The sequence below is a fragment of the Cynocephalus volans genome, chromosome 8 (assembly GCF_027409185.1).
Source record: "Cynocephalus volans isolate mCynVol1 chromosome 8, mCynVol1.pri, whole genome shotgun sequence".
Taxonomy (NCBI): domain Eukaryota; kingdom Metazoa; phylum Chordata; class Mammalia; order Dermoptera; family Cynocephalidae; genus Cynocephalus; species Cynocephalus volans.
In genome coordinates, this window is record NC_084467.1 from 54,281,924 (window position 1) to 54,301,204 (window position 19,281).

The 19,281-nt window shown below is 41.2% G+C and overlaps 1 protein-coding gene across 2 annotated transcripts in view; it reads left to right on the forward strand.

Moving 5' to 3' along the window:
• The window catches only part of PGM1 (phosphoglucomutase 1), a 67,971-nt gene that overhangs the window by 41,088 nt on the left and 7,602 nt on the right, over positions 1 to 19,281 (forward strand). For both annotated transcript variants that reach the window (XM_063106919.1, XM_063106918.1), the window contains exons 7-10: positions 1,538 to 1,653; positions 11,150 to 11,285; positions 13,350 to 13,533; positions 15,955 to 16,089. In XM_063106919.1, coding sequence (XP_062962989.1) covers positions 1,538 to 1,653; positions 11,150 to 11,285; positions 13,350 to 13,533; positions 15,955 to 16,089 — 571 coding nt within the window. The remainder of the gene's footprint in view (positions 1 to 1,537; positions 1,654 to 11,149; positions 11,286 to 13,349; positions 13,534 to 15,954; positions 16,090 to 19,281) is intronic.

Here is a 19,281-nt window from a genome sequence, read left to right on the forward strand (position 1 = left end):
TCAAGTGTCCAGGGGGTGTTTGCTGAATGAATGGTAAAGAATGAATGAATGAATGAGTAAAGGATCAAGCCAGGGAGGAAAGTAGGCTCTTATAATAGCTAATATTTATTGTCCTAGACACTAAATACTTTACATATTTTAAATCTTTTAATTTTCAGACCAAACCTATGAGATAAATGCTATAGGTAACCCCATTTTGCTAGTGGGAAAACAAAAGGATAAAGAAGTTATATAATTTAAGGCCACCCAACTAGTAAATGGCTGAGTCAGAATTTGTACCCAGAGCCTTTGCTCCCAACCACTGGGCCAGGCAATAGTTTCCTGTTGGGGGGGAGATGGTTACAAATTTGGTGCTGACTACACTTCAGTTAACAAGAAAATAATGACTGACATCCAGATAGTGGTTTGTAGTTTATATAGTGCTTTTTACATTTACCATCTCAATTGATCCTCACAGCAATCTGCATTTTAAAAAAGAGGAAACTGAAAATCAGAGAAGTTAACAATCTTGTCCAAAACCCCACAGCCAATGAGAGCTAGAATTAAAACCCGATGCTTCTGCCTCCAGATCCTACATCTGAAGTTGTGAGCTGGTTTGTGGCCATGCTATCATATATTAGACCTATTAGGTCCTGAAATATCTTCTGTGTCATCCAAGTTTGCTTCCAATTTTTTGGAAAAATTGATAGTCCTCATATAAAATTGCAACCGAAAGACCTCATTAACCAGATAAAAGTTTATTATATTTTCACAGTTTTCAAAATGTTAGAGTCCAAATATGACATTGCTTTGTTAGGAATAAGGCAAGAATTCTGGAAAGCAAATCTCACAGTGAATGAAACTTGTCAGGTACCTTTTCCAGTTCAAAGGGAAAGGAATTTTTTTTTTTTTTAATCACTCAAAGGTTTTAAATAGTCTAAAGATATATTTGGAGAAGTAAAAAGATAGGTTGGAGGGGAAGGGAATCACTGATCAGTGTGGGTGAAGCTGGGGCAAGTGGGGCCTTCTGATGAGATGAAAGGAACACTAATGGGCAGCTGGATCCTGGGCAGTGGGTCAGCCTGGCTGTGTGACCTTGGTCTGATCACATCACATTCTGGGCCCTGTTTCCTTCTCTGCAAAATGCTGACCTCCCAGATCCAATAGTCTATGATCTGTGATTATAAGTGCATCAAAACACCATTCTTTTGTTCTTTATAAAATAGTTATAGATGCAGTCTGTATCCAAAACACATGTGTTTCAATAGCTTAAAAAACAGCCCTGCACATTTTACTACCGTTGCTTCTAAAATATTGAACTCCATGATCTGAATTAATTCTTTCTTCTTCCTCTTCTCCCCCTCCTCTGAATCCACATATAATAGCCCATTGTGCACAAGTTTTCTCTTATGATTTTCCACCAACCTTAGAATTATGTGTACCTCTGAGCAGTGCTAAATGAGACCCTTGATTACAATAACGGTTGCCCGTTTCCATTCCTCGCATGGCTATGCTAACAGTCCTGCTGTGATGTAACTTTGATTTCATGCCTTTGAAGGGTGGCTAATGCTACAAAGATCGCTTTGTATGAGACCCCAACTGGCTGGAAGTTTTTTGGGAATTTGATGGATGCGAGCAAACTGTCCCTTTGTGGAGAGGAAAGCTTTGGGACGGGTAAGTCGCACTCCTGTGCTAGCATTTTCTTCCCCATAACCACTACTTCCAGTGAAAGTTTAGGCCGCTAAGGGAGCACTGAAATAGCAACGGTAGCTGATGTGTCCTAAATCAAGACACAATTTATTTATAGCAACCCTGATGAAGTGTACACATTTGAAAAGCAGTGAGCACATTCAGCCAGGAGGGCTAACCTTACTTTCAGAGGATCACATCTACTGAGACAGGAAGTTTGGGGCCCTCCTTGGCGGCGTGGTCATTGTGTCTGTAGGGATTAAACAGACTGATAAACATATTTTTCTTCCCTGAGTGATCAAGGAAACCTTTATAAATGTTTTCATTTGGCAGAGCGAGTCAGTTTTTCGTTTTTATTTAAGAGGAAGTTTCAGCACAGCATTAAATATTTCTCTTTCATTGGCCCAAGTTTTATGATTTATCAAGGCTAAATGAAGGGAGATCATTAGGATAGAACTAAGTTACTAGGTGACCAAGAAATTAAAAATACATCCTTGTGCATGAGGATATATGTGCAAATTTTAGTACAGTGGAAGAGTGGAACTTGGTGCACTCTGGGGGTGACCCAAGACACTTGGACGCCACTTTCTGTCCTCTCTCTCCTCTCTGCCTGTCTAAATATTGATCTGAACTCTCACCTCCTTCACGAGCACCCTACTACCCCATCCCGCCTACGTCATTCTCTTTTGTAAATATCCATTCAGGCGTGTGGCCCTTTCCTACCTGTTGGTCTCCAGCTATGTTGGTATTGAAGTGGCTACATCTCTTCTCCTATTCTTTCTACTGAATATTTTGAAGTAAAGAGACTGACTTCTAGGCCCTTTAGCAAAGAAAAGGGGATTAAAACCAGGCATTCTATCAGCCTTGCAATTGAGTTGCAATTCATGCTAGTTACACAGAACAGAATACTGGTTTCATTTTCTTTCCTACAAGTCCTGAGGTAGGGTAGGTAGCATGAACTGGTAAATTTGAGGTACATATTTACAAAGTTCTAAGCTATTTAATATTCTTAAGGAGGTAGAAATATTCTTTGGTAATGAGTTGACTTGATAGAATTGGAAGGTATTAAGAAAGATAGATGAGTCTTGGGACTGAACAGTGCCCTCATAGAAGGCTAGACAATTTCCCAAAGTTCTAGTCTTTAATGAAAGATTACAAGGCTACTGTTTAGTCCTTTCCTGTATCATGAAATGTGGATGGTGCCATGTTATTCTGCAGAATACCGTATGAATGCCCAATGGACCTGTGAGGTGGTCTTCTCCCATGAAATTCCCCCCAGTATTATCCAGTCCAGGCTTTGTGTCAGCCATTTATCTTTGGATGAAGATGTCTTCGAAGGCAGGCACTGTATCTAAACCTTTAGTTTCTTGCCCCCATGTACCTATATCAATGCTGAGCCTAATATCTGCATATATAGAATAATGCTAGTTTCTCAAGAAGTTTCTGGAAGTCAAAAAAGATTGGGAAACTTGGAGTACACTTCTATATCTTGTGTATTTGCAATGATATTAGCATTTGAAGATTCCAAAACATTCTACTGTAAGGAATACTGTTAGTACAGTTTTGCCCAAACATGGTTAACCACTACATGTATGTGTGTGTATACACATACACATATGTACATATGTATATATATGTGTGTAGTTTTGTTTTTTTGGTTTTTTTGTTTTCGTAGTACATCCAGTAACATCTTGTCCTACAGACCCATGTGGGAAGCAATTGGGCAAGAGGGATCAGAGCCCCAGAGCCAAGTAGGAGTTCCTGGTGTCCCTGGTAGTGATTGGTTGCGAACAGCCTTGAAGACAGGACAGCCCAAGCTGCTCTTCTTTTACATGGCAGGCCTGCAAATACTAGAAGCAGCTCTCAGGCTACCCATCCATGGTTCCTCCAGTATTTCCTCATTTCACATTGTTTATAGACCCAGAGCCTGCTTCTAGATGCTTCTGAGTTCACCAGTGCCCCTCTTGGAAAGTCATGCCCAGAACTGAGCCCAAATCTTCCAGGGTTGTCCTGGCAAGTGAAGAGTAGGGTGGGATGATTATTTCTAGTAATCTGGGCACTGTATTTTTCTTGATATAACTTTCACTTAGTTTTTTGGAAGTTTCATAATACTGTTTAGCCCATGTAAGGTTGTGGATAATTAAACCCTTAAAGGTTTTACCCAGGAGCATTTGCCAAAAAAAGTCCCCCATGTTCTATTTGTGGAATTGATTTCTTTGAACCAAAGTATTAGACTTTAGTCTCTTCGTCGTTAAAGTTTGTTCTTATTTATTAACCCATTAAACAAATACCTCCTGCCAACCATGGTTTTATTTTCCCTTTGATATCTTTTATATCCAAAGAGAGAATGCATCATGAGAATAATCCACAAGCTCTTTTTTCCTCTCTTGGGAAAAAAAAAGAAAATTGTTGTGAATGTTTCTGGGATAAACATTTTAAAAACCAGGCTGCATAGCCATGGTCTCCATGGCTGTGAACGAGTGCAGCTGAACTTATTTAAACAAACTCCTGATCTCCTTATTTACAGAGGAGTTAATTTCCACCTACCACATCCCTTGCTGATGAATGTTTCCAAGAGTTCCTTCACAGAGGTTCTCAGGGTGGACATTAGTGATTCTGAGCCTTAACATATTTGAATTCTATAGCTTAATTGAGTGCAGGGTACTCTATTTCTGTATTTTTCCAGGAGGTAGCAGGGGTAATTTCTCAGGAAAGCCTCCTGGACCCTCCGGAGTGGGTCAAATCCCCAGATTATTGGTTCTCACGGGCACCACATACCTCTCCTTTTTTGTGCTCACTGCAGCTGTGATTTTACAATTACTTATGATGACTTGATTAATGTCTGTTGGCTCCACTAGACTGCAAGTTCCATGAAGATAGGGATCTTATCTGTCTTGTTTTCCATCGTGTCTCTGGAGCCTCCTACAGAGGCCAGCATAGAGCAGGTTCCCAGTAAACACCTGATGAGCACTGTTCACTTGGCACCTTCCATTTAAACCAACAGAATCCTGCTGTTGGAAAGGAAAGAACTTTAAAAGTCATTTGATGTCCTTTCCTGTGTGATGCTGGAACCGTAAGTGACCAGTCAATGCTTACCTGCTTAAACAGCCACCTCAATGGAGAATCTGCACCTCACTCCATCGTCCAGGGTTGGGGACCCCAAGGTCTTTGTGGAAAGAAATGAGCTTTACAAAAGAAAAGAAGCTTACTTGCAAAGAGGTGCAAAGGAGTTAGACTTCAGAAGAACTGGCTCACCAAGTGGAACAAACCACTAGCATTTAAAGAACAGGCCTGTACTATTACTAACATTACCAATTATACATTAGTCTGTTCATGGTGGAGACACAGCAACTTCCTTACGTGATTATCATAACCACAGAGGCTAAGACACTTCCTCAGTCATCAGCATTACAAATGCCAGGGATAAATGTGGTTTTTGTTAGAGTCAGAAACGGGGACCAGAACTAGACAAGATGAGCCATTGTTCTTGGTTGATCTCATGGAGCAAAGCTGTTTTCTACTCCTGACAGTGGATAATGATGTACATGCTAATACACAGTGGCAGAGGGCAAAGTGTCAGTTCTGTCCCATCTTGGATTTGTTGGAAATTGAAAGTGAAGTCATTGACTACTATAGCATGTCCACTGCTTTTGAAAGAAACCCTTCCTCAGGAAGATGGGGGCTTGGGAAAGAGGGATAGGAAACTAGGTTAAAAATGAACTTGGCATCACTTGGAGTTATGCCAGAAAATTATGATCTGTTCAGGTCTAGAGGTTAGCAATATTTTTTTCCCTCTGCCATCCTTAAAAGGTTCTAGTGATGATGCATCATACAGGAGTGATAACTTGAAGAAATACAGCATTAATGCTTTATAACTTTCTTCTAAATTTAATTTCTTATGAAAAGTCCTTTATGTTTGTATTTTTTTGCACAAATTCATTCCTCAAATGTTTAGTAAACTTTGACCATATCCCAGGTATTGGGTTAGGCTCTGGGGACACAGCGGTGAGCAAGACCTCCTTGTGGAGGGCTTCTAAGTTCACGTCTGGGGAAGAAAGTCAGACACTGGACAGGTAGTTTTACAAGTGTGCAGAGTGACAGAAGGTGAAGTACAGGGTGCTCTGGGAGCTTGATACCCAGGGTGCCTAACCTGGTTCTGTCGTGTAGAGGATCAGATTTTCTACCTGGTTTTCTGCCCATTCTGACTTGCATAGCTCTTGAGTACATTTCCCTGTAGGTAAAGCCCCCAGGGGAAGGTTGCAGCATTTCACGTCTGGGGATATCCCAGACAGAATACCCCAATAGAACTAGGCTTATCCCCCAATTATAACTAACTCAGTTAAACTGCGATCTGCATGTCTGTCTCCCTCACCTGTATGTCTGTACTCATCTTTGAGGGCAGGGGACCATGTCTTATTCATCTTGGTATTTTCTTGTGTAATTGGAGCATGCTGGTACTGATATTTGTTGAGTGTAAAATGAATGTTTGTGTTAAGACACAATTTCTGCCCATCGGGCATTTGTTAGCTTCTTCCAAAGGTGCCTTACAGAAAGGAAACAAAGTTACAGGGCAATCAGGAGGCAGTGCAGGAGTAATTGCTAAGTGGAAAGTCTGGGAGTTCTTGGGGACAGCCCCATGGGGGCTGGGGTGGTCTGGAAAAGGCTTCCTGAAGAGCTCTCCTTCCTTTCCAAGTGAAGTCATTTGTGCAGTGGAAAGCAAAGAGGACAGGACTGTGGATGGAGCAGATCTGCCGAGCCTCCCAGCTGGTCTGCTGGGGTCTGGCCATTCTTTGGGCAAAGCCTTATTGAGAACTGCCTGTAGGCCAGGCACCAGCTGAGGCTACAACTCATAGCCTAGGGTGGGGTATGCTCACAGGGAATGAGAGAGCACAGAGGAGGGCAAGGCATGCATCCTGCATGAGGGTGAAGTCATTCAAAGTGATTGCAGGAGCTGTTAGCCAGGTTAAAATGTGTCTGTGGGGTGGCAGTTTCCAGGCAGAGAGAACAGCATGTTCAGGGGGTCAGAGGAGAGAGAGAAATAGATAGATAAAGAGAGAGAGAAAAAGACCAGCACTGGCACTTTCAGAGAACTCTGTGTAGCTCTTTTTCAGCTGCCCTGTCTCCCGGGAGAGGCAGAAGCTGGGGCAGTTCCTGAGATGCCCATGCTGGTGAACGTAACCTAATCTCTAAACCATTCGCTCCCGGCTTCCCCAGAAAGGGTTGACATTTTTCTTGGCTGAGACCCAGAGTATGCCCTGACTGAGCCCAGTTCACAAGGTGCTGATTAGGCTGAAGTAAGGTGACAGGTGTGTGAAGATGCTGAAAGAGCAGAATTCCCATGTGCTCAGTTAGTCCCTGAGCTGGAGCAAGTATGAAGGGAGCCAGTGCAAAGTCACCACCACCTGTGTGTCTGCCAGGACTAGCAGTCCCTGCGGACGGTGTCTTCCCTTCTCACTGTTAGGTGAGCTTGGCTTCTTTTACTGTATGTTTGTTTGTTTGCGTTTTGATTCTTTCCTTTTTTTATTACTTTCTTTTTATTTTTTTTATTTAATTTTTTAAAATTAAAATATAACAAGTAATTCATGTTTATTATGGGAAAATAAAGAAGGAGGAAAGAATACTGTATTCCCACTGCCCACGGGAAAGAGCATATTGGATTATATTCTAACATTTTCTTCCCTAATATGTAGGGTAAAGGAACATTAGTTTTGAAAGCTTGAAAAGATCAGTGGGCAACATATTAATTTACACTAATGTTTTCTTTTTCCCTTTATTTGTAATGATTTGTTACCTTGGTTTATAAAATATTTCCAGTTGCTTTATCACAGTAATTTCTCACAATTGTACGAGAGGTAAGCATTATCCCCATTTTGCAATCGAAGAAACTGAGACTCAGAACAGTTCAGTGACTGGTCGAAATTTAAACAACTTATAAGTAACAGAGCCTCAAATTCAGTTTTTCTGATTCTTAAGTATAAGGCACTTTCTACTGAGCCGCAGCTGCAAAAACAGCAGCTTTAGGCACACATACATGCACCACTGGAGACATGTCCTTATTCATCAGAACACTGAAGGAAATGAAGTTTACCCAGTCTTCCTGAGTATTAATTGAATTAACTGGAGTTTTGATACATCCAGTATGATTAATGAGATTAATCAGAATATCCAAAGAGACTGAAGATCATGCAAATGGAGTAGAAAGTTTATGTTACCCAAGGCAGGGGTTTTGTTTATGTTAGACGTGTGATTTAGTTATCTTCAAGTAACTCAGTCAGAGCTGGGTAAGAGTTTTAGATTTTATTTTCATTTCCACATAAAAGAAAAAAACAAGTTTTTTATTTACAGCAGGAAAAGCACATAGGAACACTGCTTCCTATGCGTTCAGTCTAGCCAAAAAAATGAAAAAGAAAACTTTTTTTTTTAAAAAAGGAAGGAAAAAAACCACAGTGGAGCACAAATAAATAATTCCAAGCTATATACTGCTGTCATGAATTCCCAGTATATTGGGGAAGATGCCAGAATCTTGCTTCTTAGGATGAACTGTTGCCAAAACCTATCATTTGTAGAAGTCGTGAGGAGCGAAGAGCTAGCTTTTTTTTCTTAAAATAGCAGTAAAGGCAAATAAAAGTCTATAGATGATAAAATTACATAATATTGCCTAATATCTAGTTTTGCCAGCATCCAGGTTTTGAGGACTGTTACTTCTAAAAGTGGTATCTCAGGCACACCATGCCAGTGCCTCGGGGCCTGCCCAGGGACCTGAGGCATGGACAAAGGGACTGGACCCCTCCTCCCACAACCAGGCACACTGCGCCAGCGCCTTGTGGCCCACCCAGGGACCCAAGGCATGGAGTGCCAGACACACCCCACAACCAGGCACACCACCAGCGCCAAGGAGCATGCCAAAAACATCACTTCCATGTGGGCAGCCCACCACAGCCACCACAATAACCATGGCTACTGCGAAAGCGGCTAGATGCCACAACCACCATGCAGATGGTCCGCCAACCACTGGAGTGCATTGACACAAGAAGAGTCGCCAGCAGAGATAAAGAAAAGAAGAGGATGCCTCTCTCCACAAAGATCATTTCAGAGTGACAGAAGAAGCATCTGCTCTGTGATAATATTGGGGGGCCTGATCACACCTCTCAGCATTGGACAGATCATCTAGGCAACAAATCAACAGAGTAGCCATTATTCTTTCAGAAAGAGAGAAGAAATCTGGGTAATTAGACTGGGGAGGGGGGAGGTAGAGGGGGATGGGGATAGATTGGACAAGGGGCATAAAGAATAATTACGATTTGTAACAATATATATGCTAGTAATATTGATTTGATCAACATATCTCAATGTTGAACCCCCAAAATATGTGTAATCTATTTTGATTCAATAAATAAAATAAAAGAGTAAGATTAAAGTGGTATCTCACTGAAGAGAAACCTTTTAAAAGAAAAAATCTTTTGTTTTTTATGAACTAAAAAGAAAGAAAATGTTGGAGTAAATTAATTAATTGACGTATTAACTAATTGGGAAGGAGTGCCTGAATTATCTACCATATTGCATGTGTTATACTGGTCACCAGACTTAGTTACAAAGTTAAATAACAGATGCCTCCAAGAAGTGCATGGCTAATAGGGGGAAAGGCTCATAAACAGATGACTGAGGCTTGAGGTTGGTGCCACCGAGATGTTTTGTGCAGGTCGCTACAGGAAAAGAAAAAGAAAGAAGCTCATAATTACTTAGAGAAGCTGGGAGAATCTCAAAGATGTGAGGACACTTGAGCTGGGTCTAAAAGGATGAAGAGGGGAAGAAAACAAACTTACCACATGCCTGCTACATAGCCAGCATTGTGCTAGATACTCTGACAGTTCCAAAAAGAATAAGACCCACTGGGAAGTCAAGGAGGACAGACGGGCACATCAAGAATTCAAAATATGACAATACGCAGAGCACGATTATGGAGACCTATTCAGAAATCAGAAAATAGAGCTCAAAGTAGTGTGCTTATTTTTTTTTTTTTTTCCCAGAATAGGAGTTTAAAGTCCAAAAATGAAAGTTCTGCTCCATTGCTCAACATTAGGCTCTTGAAAAAGGGTCTTCATGCATGTAAACATCCAGAAGAGCCAGTTTCTTAATATTGGTAAAGATTTTAGCAAGGACCTTCGCTGGAAGACAGATGTGTCATAGTTTATTCAACCAATTCTTATTGGTTTAGCAAGGACCTTTGCTGGAAGACAGATGTGTCATAGTTTATTCAACCAATTCTTATTGGTTAAAGAAAGATGTTCTAGAATTGGAAGTGCTGGATCTATGAGTAGGTCCATCTTAAAGGCTTTCATATATTTTGCCAAATTGCTTTCCAGGAGGATTACACCAATGTCTGTCCACTCCCACCAGCATCATGTTCGAATCCCATTTTCCTTATACCTCCCTGATACTGGGTGTTTTCATTTTTAAATCTGTGGCCATTTGTCAAGAAAGTAGCAGTTTCTCATTATGGTTTAAATTTAATTTCTCTTCATAAATATAATGCCAGCTTTTCATTATGTTAATTCATTACCTGTATTTATTTTTTGGTGAATTGCTTATTTATATCCTTGACCTATTTTTCTATTGAGGTTTTGCTTTTTTTCTCATTAATACATAAGAATTTTTCTTATATTGACTGTATTAAACATTATCTTACAATTGTAAATATGTCTATTTTTTAAAATTTGTCAATGGCCTTTTAAAGTTACTAATAACAGTTTTATTGTATAGAAATGCTCATTTTAAGTAGACAAATACATCAACTTTTCTCCTTTTTGCATACCGAATTTACATGTATTCATCACCCCTAAGATTTAAAAATAGTATTTGTACTATTCTGATGGTATTCTAGTACATAAAGGTTTTCAATTTTTACATTAAAATTTTTAATCCATCAGGAATTCTTCTTGTCATGGTGTTTTGTAGGGGAAAGAACTAAATTTTTTTAAACCATTTATCTAGTTATCCAAACACCATTTAAAAATTATTCCACTCTTTTTCCACAGCTTCAAAGTGACACCTTTATCATATACTCGAGCCTCATATGAGCTTGAGTCTCTTTCTAGGCCCTCTCTTTTGTTCCATTATTGCTACTGGACTATTTTAATTATCGAAAATCATGTATAACGGTCATGGTCTTCTGCTGTTTGTTTATTTTTTATTTTATTTTCTCCTCTCATAATAATACTTTATAATTGATATATCAAGTTTCACCAGATTATTCCACTGACATTTTTATTGGCTTTTGCCTTAAATTTCTAAATTACTTCGGGAAACATCAATTTCTTTTCAGTATTGTGTTGTTTTACTCAATATGTGACTCCGTCCATGTACTCAAGTCCTCAGTAAAGTGTTAAGACTTTTTTAGTTGGTTCTGCATGCTTACTGTTGAGTTTATCCCCAAGTGATTTAGAGAAATCCCATTTTCACTGCATCGTGTTTACCCCACCAGGTTCTGACCACATCCGTGAGAAAGATGGACTGTGGGCTGTCCTTGCCTGGCTCTCCATCCTAGCCACCCGCAAGCATAGTGTGGAGGACATTCTCAAAGATCACTGGCAAAAGTATGGCCGGAATTTCTTTACCAGGTAAGCCCCAGCCTGCCTGGGATACAAGGTAAGGCGGGGAAGTGGGCAGAGAGAATTCTCGTGCATACAAAATCTTTGCTGTCTTAAGTGATAATAAAACCCTAGTTTATCCAGCCTCTACCAATGCTTTTTTTTTTTTTTTTTTTTTTGGCAGCTGGCCAGTAAGGGGATCTGAACCTGTGATCTTGGTGTTATAAGGCTGTGCTCTAACCAGCTGAGCTAACCAGCCAGCCCAATTGGGGATTTTAAAAATAATTTGGCCCAGGATCAAGGTGAAGTCAATTTTTATGTCAGCCATAAAGAATGAGGCTTAGAAAATTTAGCTAATATAATCAAAAGAATAAATGCTTTTTAAGCATTTTTAAATGTATGCATTAGGTGGATATGATAACAACACTGGATTTGGATTCAGAAGAATAGTTAGAATTTTATTTCTGCCCCTTACTAATTGGGAAGTCATTTAACCTTTCTCTGTACTCAGGTTTCTCATCTGCAGAAGTGGGAATAACAGGCCAGGTTTTGAAAGGATTAAGTGAAATAAGAGTCTGAAAGTATTTTGTAAACTCTGGGGCACCAAAATTATGGAAATTTTTTTCCATAAAAAAGGATATTAGATAAATTTATCTGTAAGAAAAATACCATGTGCTCCATGCTATCCCCAAACACCTAACTCATAGTAGACACTGCGTACATATGTTTTGAGTAGATAAATAAATGAGTTACGAAATAAACAGTAGCCAAAGTGAAATAAGGTTAGGAGGGATTGTTCAGAGAAAGGGTCACTCGAATTAGTTAAAAGTCTCCATATAAAAACTTTTTAATGTAATTTTATTAGTTATCTAATGAAACTGCTAACCAAGTATTACAAATCAAACCCTTATAACCTGCATTTTTGATTAGTTATGATTCCATGATAGCTCCATTTATTAAACAAAAGTGCTAAGCACTTTTATGTGTATTGTCTCACGTTATTAATGAGGCAGCTGAGATTCGGAGAGATGTGTCAACTGGCCTATATAGTCACACGATTAATAACTGATGGAGGCTGGATTCATAGCTTGTTCTGTCTGATTTCACCACCCAGATTCTTTCCATGACACCCCTCTGTGCCTAGGATATATAAAACATTTCCCTCAAACACCCAAAGGTCACAGAGGTAAAGCACAAACACCTGGTTGTAATTTCTTGCTGTTTGTCATTTTAACTGGGGGAGAGAGCTGACTTCCAAGATTAAGGGGACTGTTTTGTCCTTAATTCATAGAATCCTAGAGCCAGAATAGGTTGGCCTGAATTCCCAGTATTTCTGATGTCTCAGAGGTGTCCTCTTGCACATATCATATTTGTTTCACTATTGCAAGTAAATATATACTCTGCTGTCTGGAGCCTCTAAAAAATAACTCACTCAAGAGGTGTGTGCCACTGGGTCAAGAAAGGCCACCTGTAAGAGTCCAAATTCCTCTGGACCAGAATCCACTCCCACTGAAAGGAAGGAGGCATTTCAGATGTTAAGAGTTAGTGTTGGGCTCCTTCATGTGGTCAGTGAACACTGGGCCTTGCTTTAGGAAGCTCCTGTGGAGACTAGAATTCTCCTTAGCCAAAATGTCAGCAACCTCAGGCAGTTCCCAGACTGGGAGCAGTCCCAGCAGTCACCTAAAAAAGCTCAAGGAGTTTGGAAGAGCAGTGCCTGAGTCATGTGCTTGTTGATGTAGAGTTCTGTAGAGATAACATTGCTTTTAATTCTGCCTCCTCAGGATGTGGTGACTAAATGTGAGATGGTATCTCTCCACAGCGTTTGAAGCATCTTAATCTGTAGAAATGCCAGCATGGGTGTTTTCTGCTTACTCAGAGGCTGTAACCCTTCCCTGAAATCCTCCAAACCCTTTCTTTTATCCCTGGCCTGTTCCATCGCCACTGACTGACAAGCCCATATTTTTTTTGCCAGCTTGTTCTGAAGTTAGATAGTTTGGTGGGAGGGCCAAACAACTGAGGGACAAAAGTGCTGATTGTCATACCTTGGAATGATCTGAAGTTAGCCCTTGAGCTCAACTTCGTGACTTCTTCCAGGTACGATTATGAGGAGGTGGAAGCTGAGGGTGCCAACAAAATGATGAAGGACTTGGAGGCCCTGATGCTTGATCGCTCCTTTGTGGGGAAACAGTTCACTGTGAATGACAAAGTTTACACCGTAGAGAAAGCTGATAACTTTGAATACAGTGATCCGGTGGACGGAAGCATTTCAAGAAATCAGGTAGGAATAGATTTATGTGTATGTGGGAGAGAGTCCTCAGAGCCTTATCTCTGAAGTCTCAAGGAAAAAAAGAAAAAGGCTCCCTTGTCATTTTCCTTTTGTGCTCTGTTTTTCTAAGGTAGCTGTTCTCAACTGGTTTTCTGCCGAGTCACATGTGACTCTCACATGCACTTATAGGGAGAATGGTTTTTGCCCTGGTTCCGTGCAATCCCCCATGCCTTCCTTCTGAGCTTCTTAGCGTAGACTCAGAAGGATTTCTGCACCCTCTGGAATTATATGCAAACCGTGTATTAAGTGTATGTGTGGGAAGGAGCCTGGAATCTAAACGCAGTGGTGAACTGGGGCCTTAGATATCGACTCCCCTCTTTTCTCCCAAGTGATTACAGCAGAATGACAGTGTGAGAGTGTTATTATCACACACGTTTCTTTCATATGTTCTAATTTTTAAAAAAGAAGAGAAAAATAGGTAAGGCATCCCCTAAAAATAGGTAAGACTTAGAAACATTACTGTTATTATCCCAGCCCACCTGACAGTGGCGGTGCGTAGCGAGACACCATAGTTGAGAACCTGGACTGTCTCTAGATGCAGACAGAATTGTTAGGGTTTCCCTCATTGTGTGCTGGGCACCCGGGGATGCTTCAGGCCTTCTCCCGGCTTCTCACAAACACTCAGGGCCTAAGTTCCTCCCGCCTCTGGCTCTGTTGCCCATTGTTGTGATCACAGAATGGACTCCTCTGGTAATTTAGAAACAGATAAAAAAGAGGCAAAGATTCTGTCACACCTTTTCAGTTTGCTTTTTCCTGATAGACCCATATTTTTGGCCTGGTCCTTCTCAAGGTATCTGACAGGGTTTGGAGGCGATGGGCTGTGGGAATTATTTAAAGCCTCTCTCTGGAGTCTGCCTTCCTCCAAATTTTATCACAAGTGGCTTATCATCCTTGTGCCTTTTCACCATCTGTGAGAACTTGGGGTCCAGTACGATGATTGTCAATTATGTTTGAGATAGTTAGAACAAGAGAGACCTGGTATTGAGAGGGAGAGGGGTGTAGAAAAAGAGAAAGTGGGGCCTAGGGGATGGCAGAGCCGATCAGAAGCTCTCGTAGGAAAGCTTTCAGAGAGAGTACAGAAGTTCAGGAAAAGTAACCCCCCACTCTGTACTGCATGTGACATCTGCTAGGGGGCGGGGGGTGGGGTGGGGAGGGGAGCAGAGGTACGGGTGCTGGGGGTGTTGGCATGAGTACAGGGCTGCTCACTGCGCTCTGTAAGGAAGAAAGCAGTAGCTCCACTTTCTAGAATCAGAAAACCTGAGCGTTTAGATGGAAGACCAGGTAGGAGAGAAAATGTTCTCCAGTAGATATAGAATCTGCAATCAAGTGAAAAGAATTTAGAAGCTTCAAGTCAAAGCTGTAGGGCAAGGAAATCAACCCTTGTATGTTTCCAGAAAGCAAGAATTGGTCAGAGGAAATGAACTGTATCCTCTCTGTGGTGATTAACTGGGGCATGTACTCCGTGTGTCTCATCTGCTGTCTTCACTAACAAATGGTAACGAATGGCACAGGATTGGAGGCAAACAGCACGGGACAAGTAGTGTCTTTCCTTCTAGTCAGTCTTCAGCATTGTGCAAAGTTCTGCTAGACTGATGAGCTCTTAAAGACTGAGGGTCCTCAGGCAACCGCCTGGCCCAGACTTCTTCCCTCAGGCCAGGGAATCTATACCTGAGAGCCCCCAACTTTTTCCTCTGAAAGTGAGAAGGTCATTGATTACCAGAGCTACTCCCAGGGAGGGAAAGGAGAGGGCAGCAGAGAGAAGGGTGGGCTTGGCACTGCACTCACATGGACCCCACTTTGAATCATCAGGCATCAGCAGGAAACTGACCACTGGATCCTGCTCGATGGGTCAGGAATAATTGGTCTGTGCCATTTGGGACACGTGGCCTCCTGTTCTCTCTCTGAGGCTCTCTACCAGTGTTTTGGAAAGAGTTCTTCCCCTTGTCTGCCTAAAACATCTTCTGCTCTGGTTTCAGCCCATTCTGTCCCTGTTTCCCTCCTGATTTGGGGGTTGAATTCAGCATCTTGCAGCTATACTTATTCAGTTTCAAACTGGAATGGTTAGTCATAAATCACACAGAAGTGGGGAGGGGAGGGAAGCCCTCCTGTTACCCAGAATCACAGACCAGGTCTCCCACCTGACCCTGTGAAATGCTTCTCCCGCATTAGCTAAGCCCCCATTGTCTGGATGTGGAGAGAGGCTGACAGAAGGCAGACTCAAGAGACTCAACTGCTGCCATTTATCAAGGACCTAATCCTTCGACTGATCAAGTATGGGTGGAATTAGGCCTCCAAATGGACCCCTCGTTATTTGCCAGCCTTCAATCTCCCTTCCAGCATGTGGAGGAAAAAATCTCTGTTTATCTTTTCCAGGGCTTGCGGCTCATTTTTGCAGATGGTTCTCGCATCATCTTCCGACTGAGCGGCACCGGGAGTGCAGGGGCCACAATTCGGCTGTACATCGATAGCTATGAGAAGGACACCGCCAAGATCAACCAGGACCCCCAGGTAATGCTCGAGCCCTGTGCCCTGATTAGTTTGTTTTGTTGGAGAGAATGATAGTGGTTCCACTGAGCTTGTGTTAGTAACACCTGTTTCTCGAATGATCTGACAGAGCACCAGCTATGCTCACTCTCCTCCGTGTCTCTTTCAGTATGTCATGACAACAATAATAGACAACAACAGTCATAATCATAATAATAATAATGAATGATTATCTGAACATGTGCCATTTGCTGTGCTCTATTCTAAGCCCATTACATGGAGGTACTCATTTAATGCTCAGATGAGGTAGACTCTATTTTTCTCCCTACTACAGATAAGGAATCCTAGGCACAGTTAATAGGTTTGCACTCCTGGTAAGTGGCAGATTCAGGATAACTTATCTTTAAGTTGACCCCTCATCTAGTGTCTTGTCTGCCACTGATTGTTTCTCACTTTTCTTGGTCTGATCCCCAGCTCTGGCTGAACACAAACTGGTTCTAGATTTGGTGGGGCTGAGGGGGTGCAGTTTCATGTGTCTACATGGAAAGGTCTGCAGATTTGTAGCCTGGGAGGTTGGGTTCCCCAGCAACCCCCAGAGATTCTCCAGAAGAATCTCAGAGTGAAGAGGACCCTGGGAGCCAGGGGTGGGACAGAGAACTTTGGAGGACAGCCACCAAAATGGAGGAACCAAGGGGAAGCAGTGATGCACAGAGAAGTTTCCCCAAGTGTGTTCCTCACAATACTCGTCCTGACAGATGCTCCCCAACCAGAGACCCACAGCCCAAAACAACTTAGGAAGTGTTGTGCATTCGCCCCTTCCTGGCAGTTCACAACACACACTGCACCTGAAAGTCTCCAAGAAGACTTGTAGTAAAGACTCCTGTTTTTGTTTTTTTTTTTAAAAGATGACTGGTAAGTAAGGGGATCTTAACCCTTGACTTGGTGTTGTCAGCACCACTCTCCAAGTGAGCTAACCAGCCATCCCTATGTAGGGATCCGAACCCGTTGCCTTGGTGTTATCAGCACCACACTCTCCCAAGTAAGCCACGGGCCAGCCCCTAAGACATCCATTTGAACAGCATTTGCCTAAGGACCTGAGTAGACATTTTCCCACAGAAGACATACAAATGGCCAACAGGTGTGTATGTATGAAAAGGTGCTTTACATTGTTAAGCATCAGGGAAATGCAAATCAAAACCACATTGAGATATCAACTCACATCTGTTAGGATGGCAGTTATCAAAAAGATGGAAGATAAGTGTTGGTGAGAAAAGGCTGTCCATTGTTCCATGTTGGTGGGAATGTAAATTGGTATAGCCATTTGGAAAACAGTATGAGGTTTCTCAAAAAATTAAAAATAGAACCACTATATGATCCTGCAGTCCCACTTCTGGATATATATCCAAAGGAACTGAAATTAGTACCTTGAAGAGATATCTGCAGTCCCATGTTTATTGTAGCACTATTCACAATAGCTAAGATACGGAACCAACCTAAGTGTTCATCAGCAAATGAATGGATAAAGAAAATGTGGTCTATACAATGGAATATTATCCCATCCCTCTTTTTAAAAAAAGGAAGTCCTGCCATTTGCAACAATATGGATGAAATTATGCTAAATGAAATAAGCCAGACCTAGAAAGATAATATTGCCTGATCTCACTTAGATGTGAAATCTAAAAAAAGTCAAACTTACAGAAACAGAGAATAGAAGGGTGGTTAACAGGGACTGCAGAGGGGCAGGGAAAATGGGGAGATATTGGTCAAAGTGTACAAAGTTTTAGTTACATAGGATAAAGTTCTAGAGAGCTAATGTACAAGGTGACTGTAATTAGTAATACCATATTGTATACTTAAAATTTACTGAGAGTAGATTTTAAGTGTTCTCACTACCACCACTACAACAAAGGTAACTGAGTAAAGAGATTGATGTTAATTAGCTTGACTGTAGTAATCAGTTCAATATGTATTATATATGTATCAAAACATCATGTTGTACACCTTACATATACACGATTTTTATTAAAAATTAATATACAAGTAAAATAAAATAAATAGCATTTTCTGTGCTTATTTTTGCATAAAGACTTTTTTTCTTCTAACTCCTAATTAAATTCCTTTGAAACTCATTGGAAACTCCTGGCATAGCAGTTTTGAGCACAGCTTTCAGAGTTAGAGAGAGCTTGTTTTAAATTCTGTTTTTGCCACTTAAAATCTGTGTGTCCCTGGGTAAGTTGCTTCAGTTTTCCAAGTCTTTGTCTGCCAAATGGCAGAATAATATCTACTTCATAGAGTTGTTATAAGGATTTAAGGAGATAAATGAATGCAAAATGCTTAAACACTGTTGTTGCCACATAGGATTAACTTTTGAGAAAGAGCAGCTCTTATAGTTTGTTCTTTTTCTAAAAGTCTAAATTTTTTTTTAAATTGTAAAAAAAAATGCATAACATAAACTGTACCATCATAGCCATTTGTAGGTGTACAGTCTAGTAGTGTTATGTATATGCACAATCGTCATCCAGCAGATCTCAGAACTTATGCATTTTGCAAAACTGAAACTCTAGACCCTTTGAACAACAATTCCCCATCTCCTCCTCTCCTCAGTCCCTGCTAACCACCATTCTACTTTCTGTGTCTATGAATTTGACCAGATACTTCATGAATGGTAGAGATGCTTTTACTACAAAAAGGGGAGGTGAAAGAATGCTTCACCTTTACATTTTTTCCAGTGGCCAGGCTTCAACTTCAATCATTGCCAGATCCCTGTTGTATTGTTGGCATCCCTGAAACTTAGATCAAAGGCAATGGGGTGCGCATCATAGACCCTTAGGAAAATAGAGCCAGAGGAAAGGAGGAAGGAAATGGTGTTTAATTGTCTTTTTATCCTCAAGATGAATGCTGGCACATGGTAGATACATAGAATGAATGAAAGATACATTTCTTCTGAGTCATGGTCCTCAGGAAGTGGGATGGCACTGAAGGGTGTTGGGGTTCCCACAATGCCCAGGTGTACCACTATCCAGCAGGGGAGGAGCCTTCCTCTACTCTGAGGCTGCTGAGCCACAGCCTTAGCACTTTGTTGGGACTGTCCAAACCCCAAGAGGGAACGGCAAGGTGATCTCAGCAGGTGGAGTTAGTTCTCCCTCTCACCCACATGTAATGAGTTAGTGGAGATTTAGATGAGAGAAAGCAACAGTTAGCAGGAGAAAATGTACT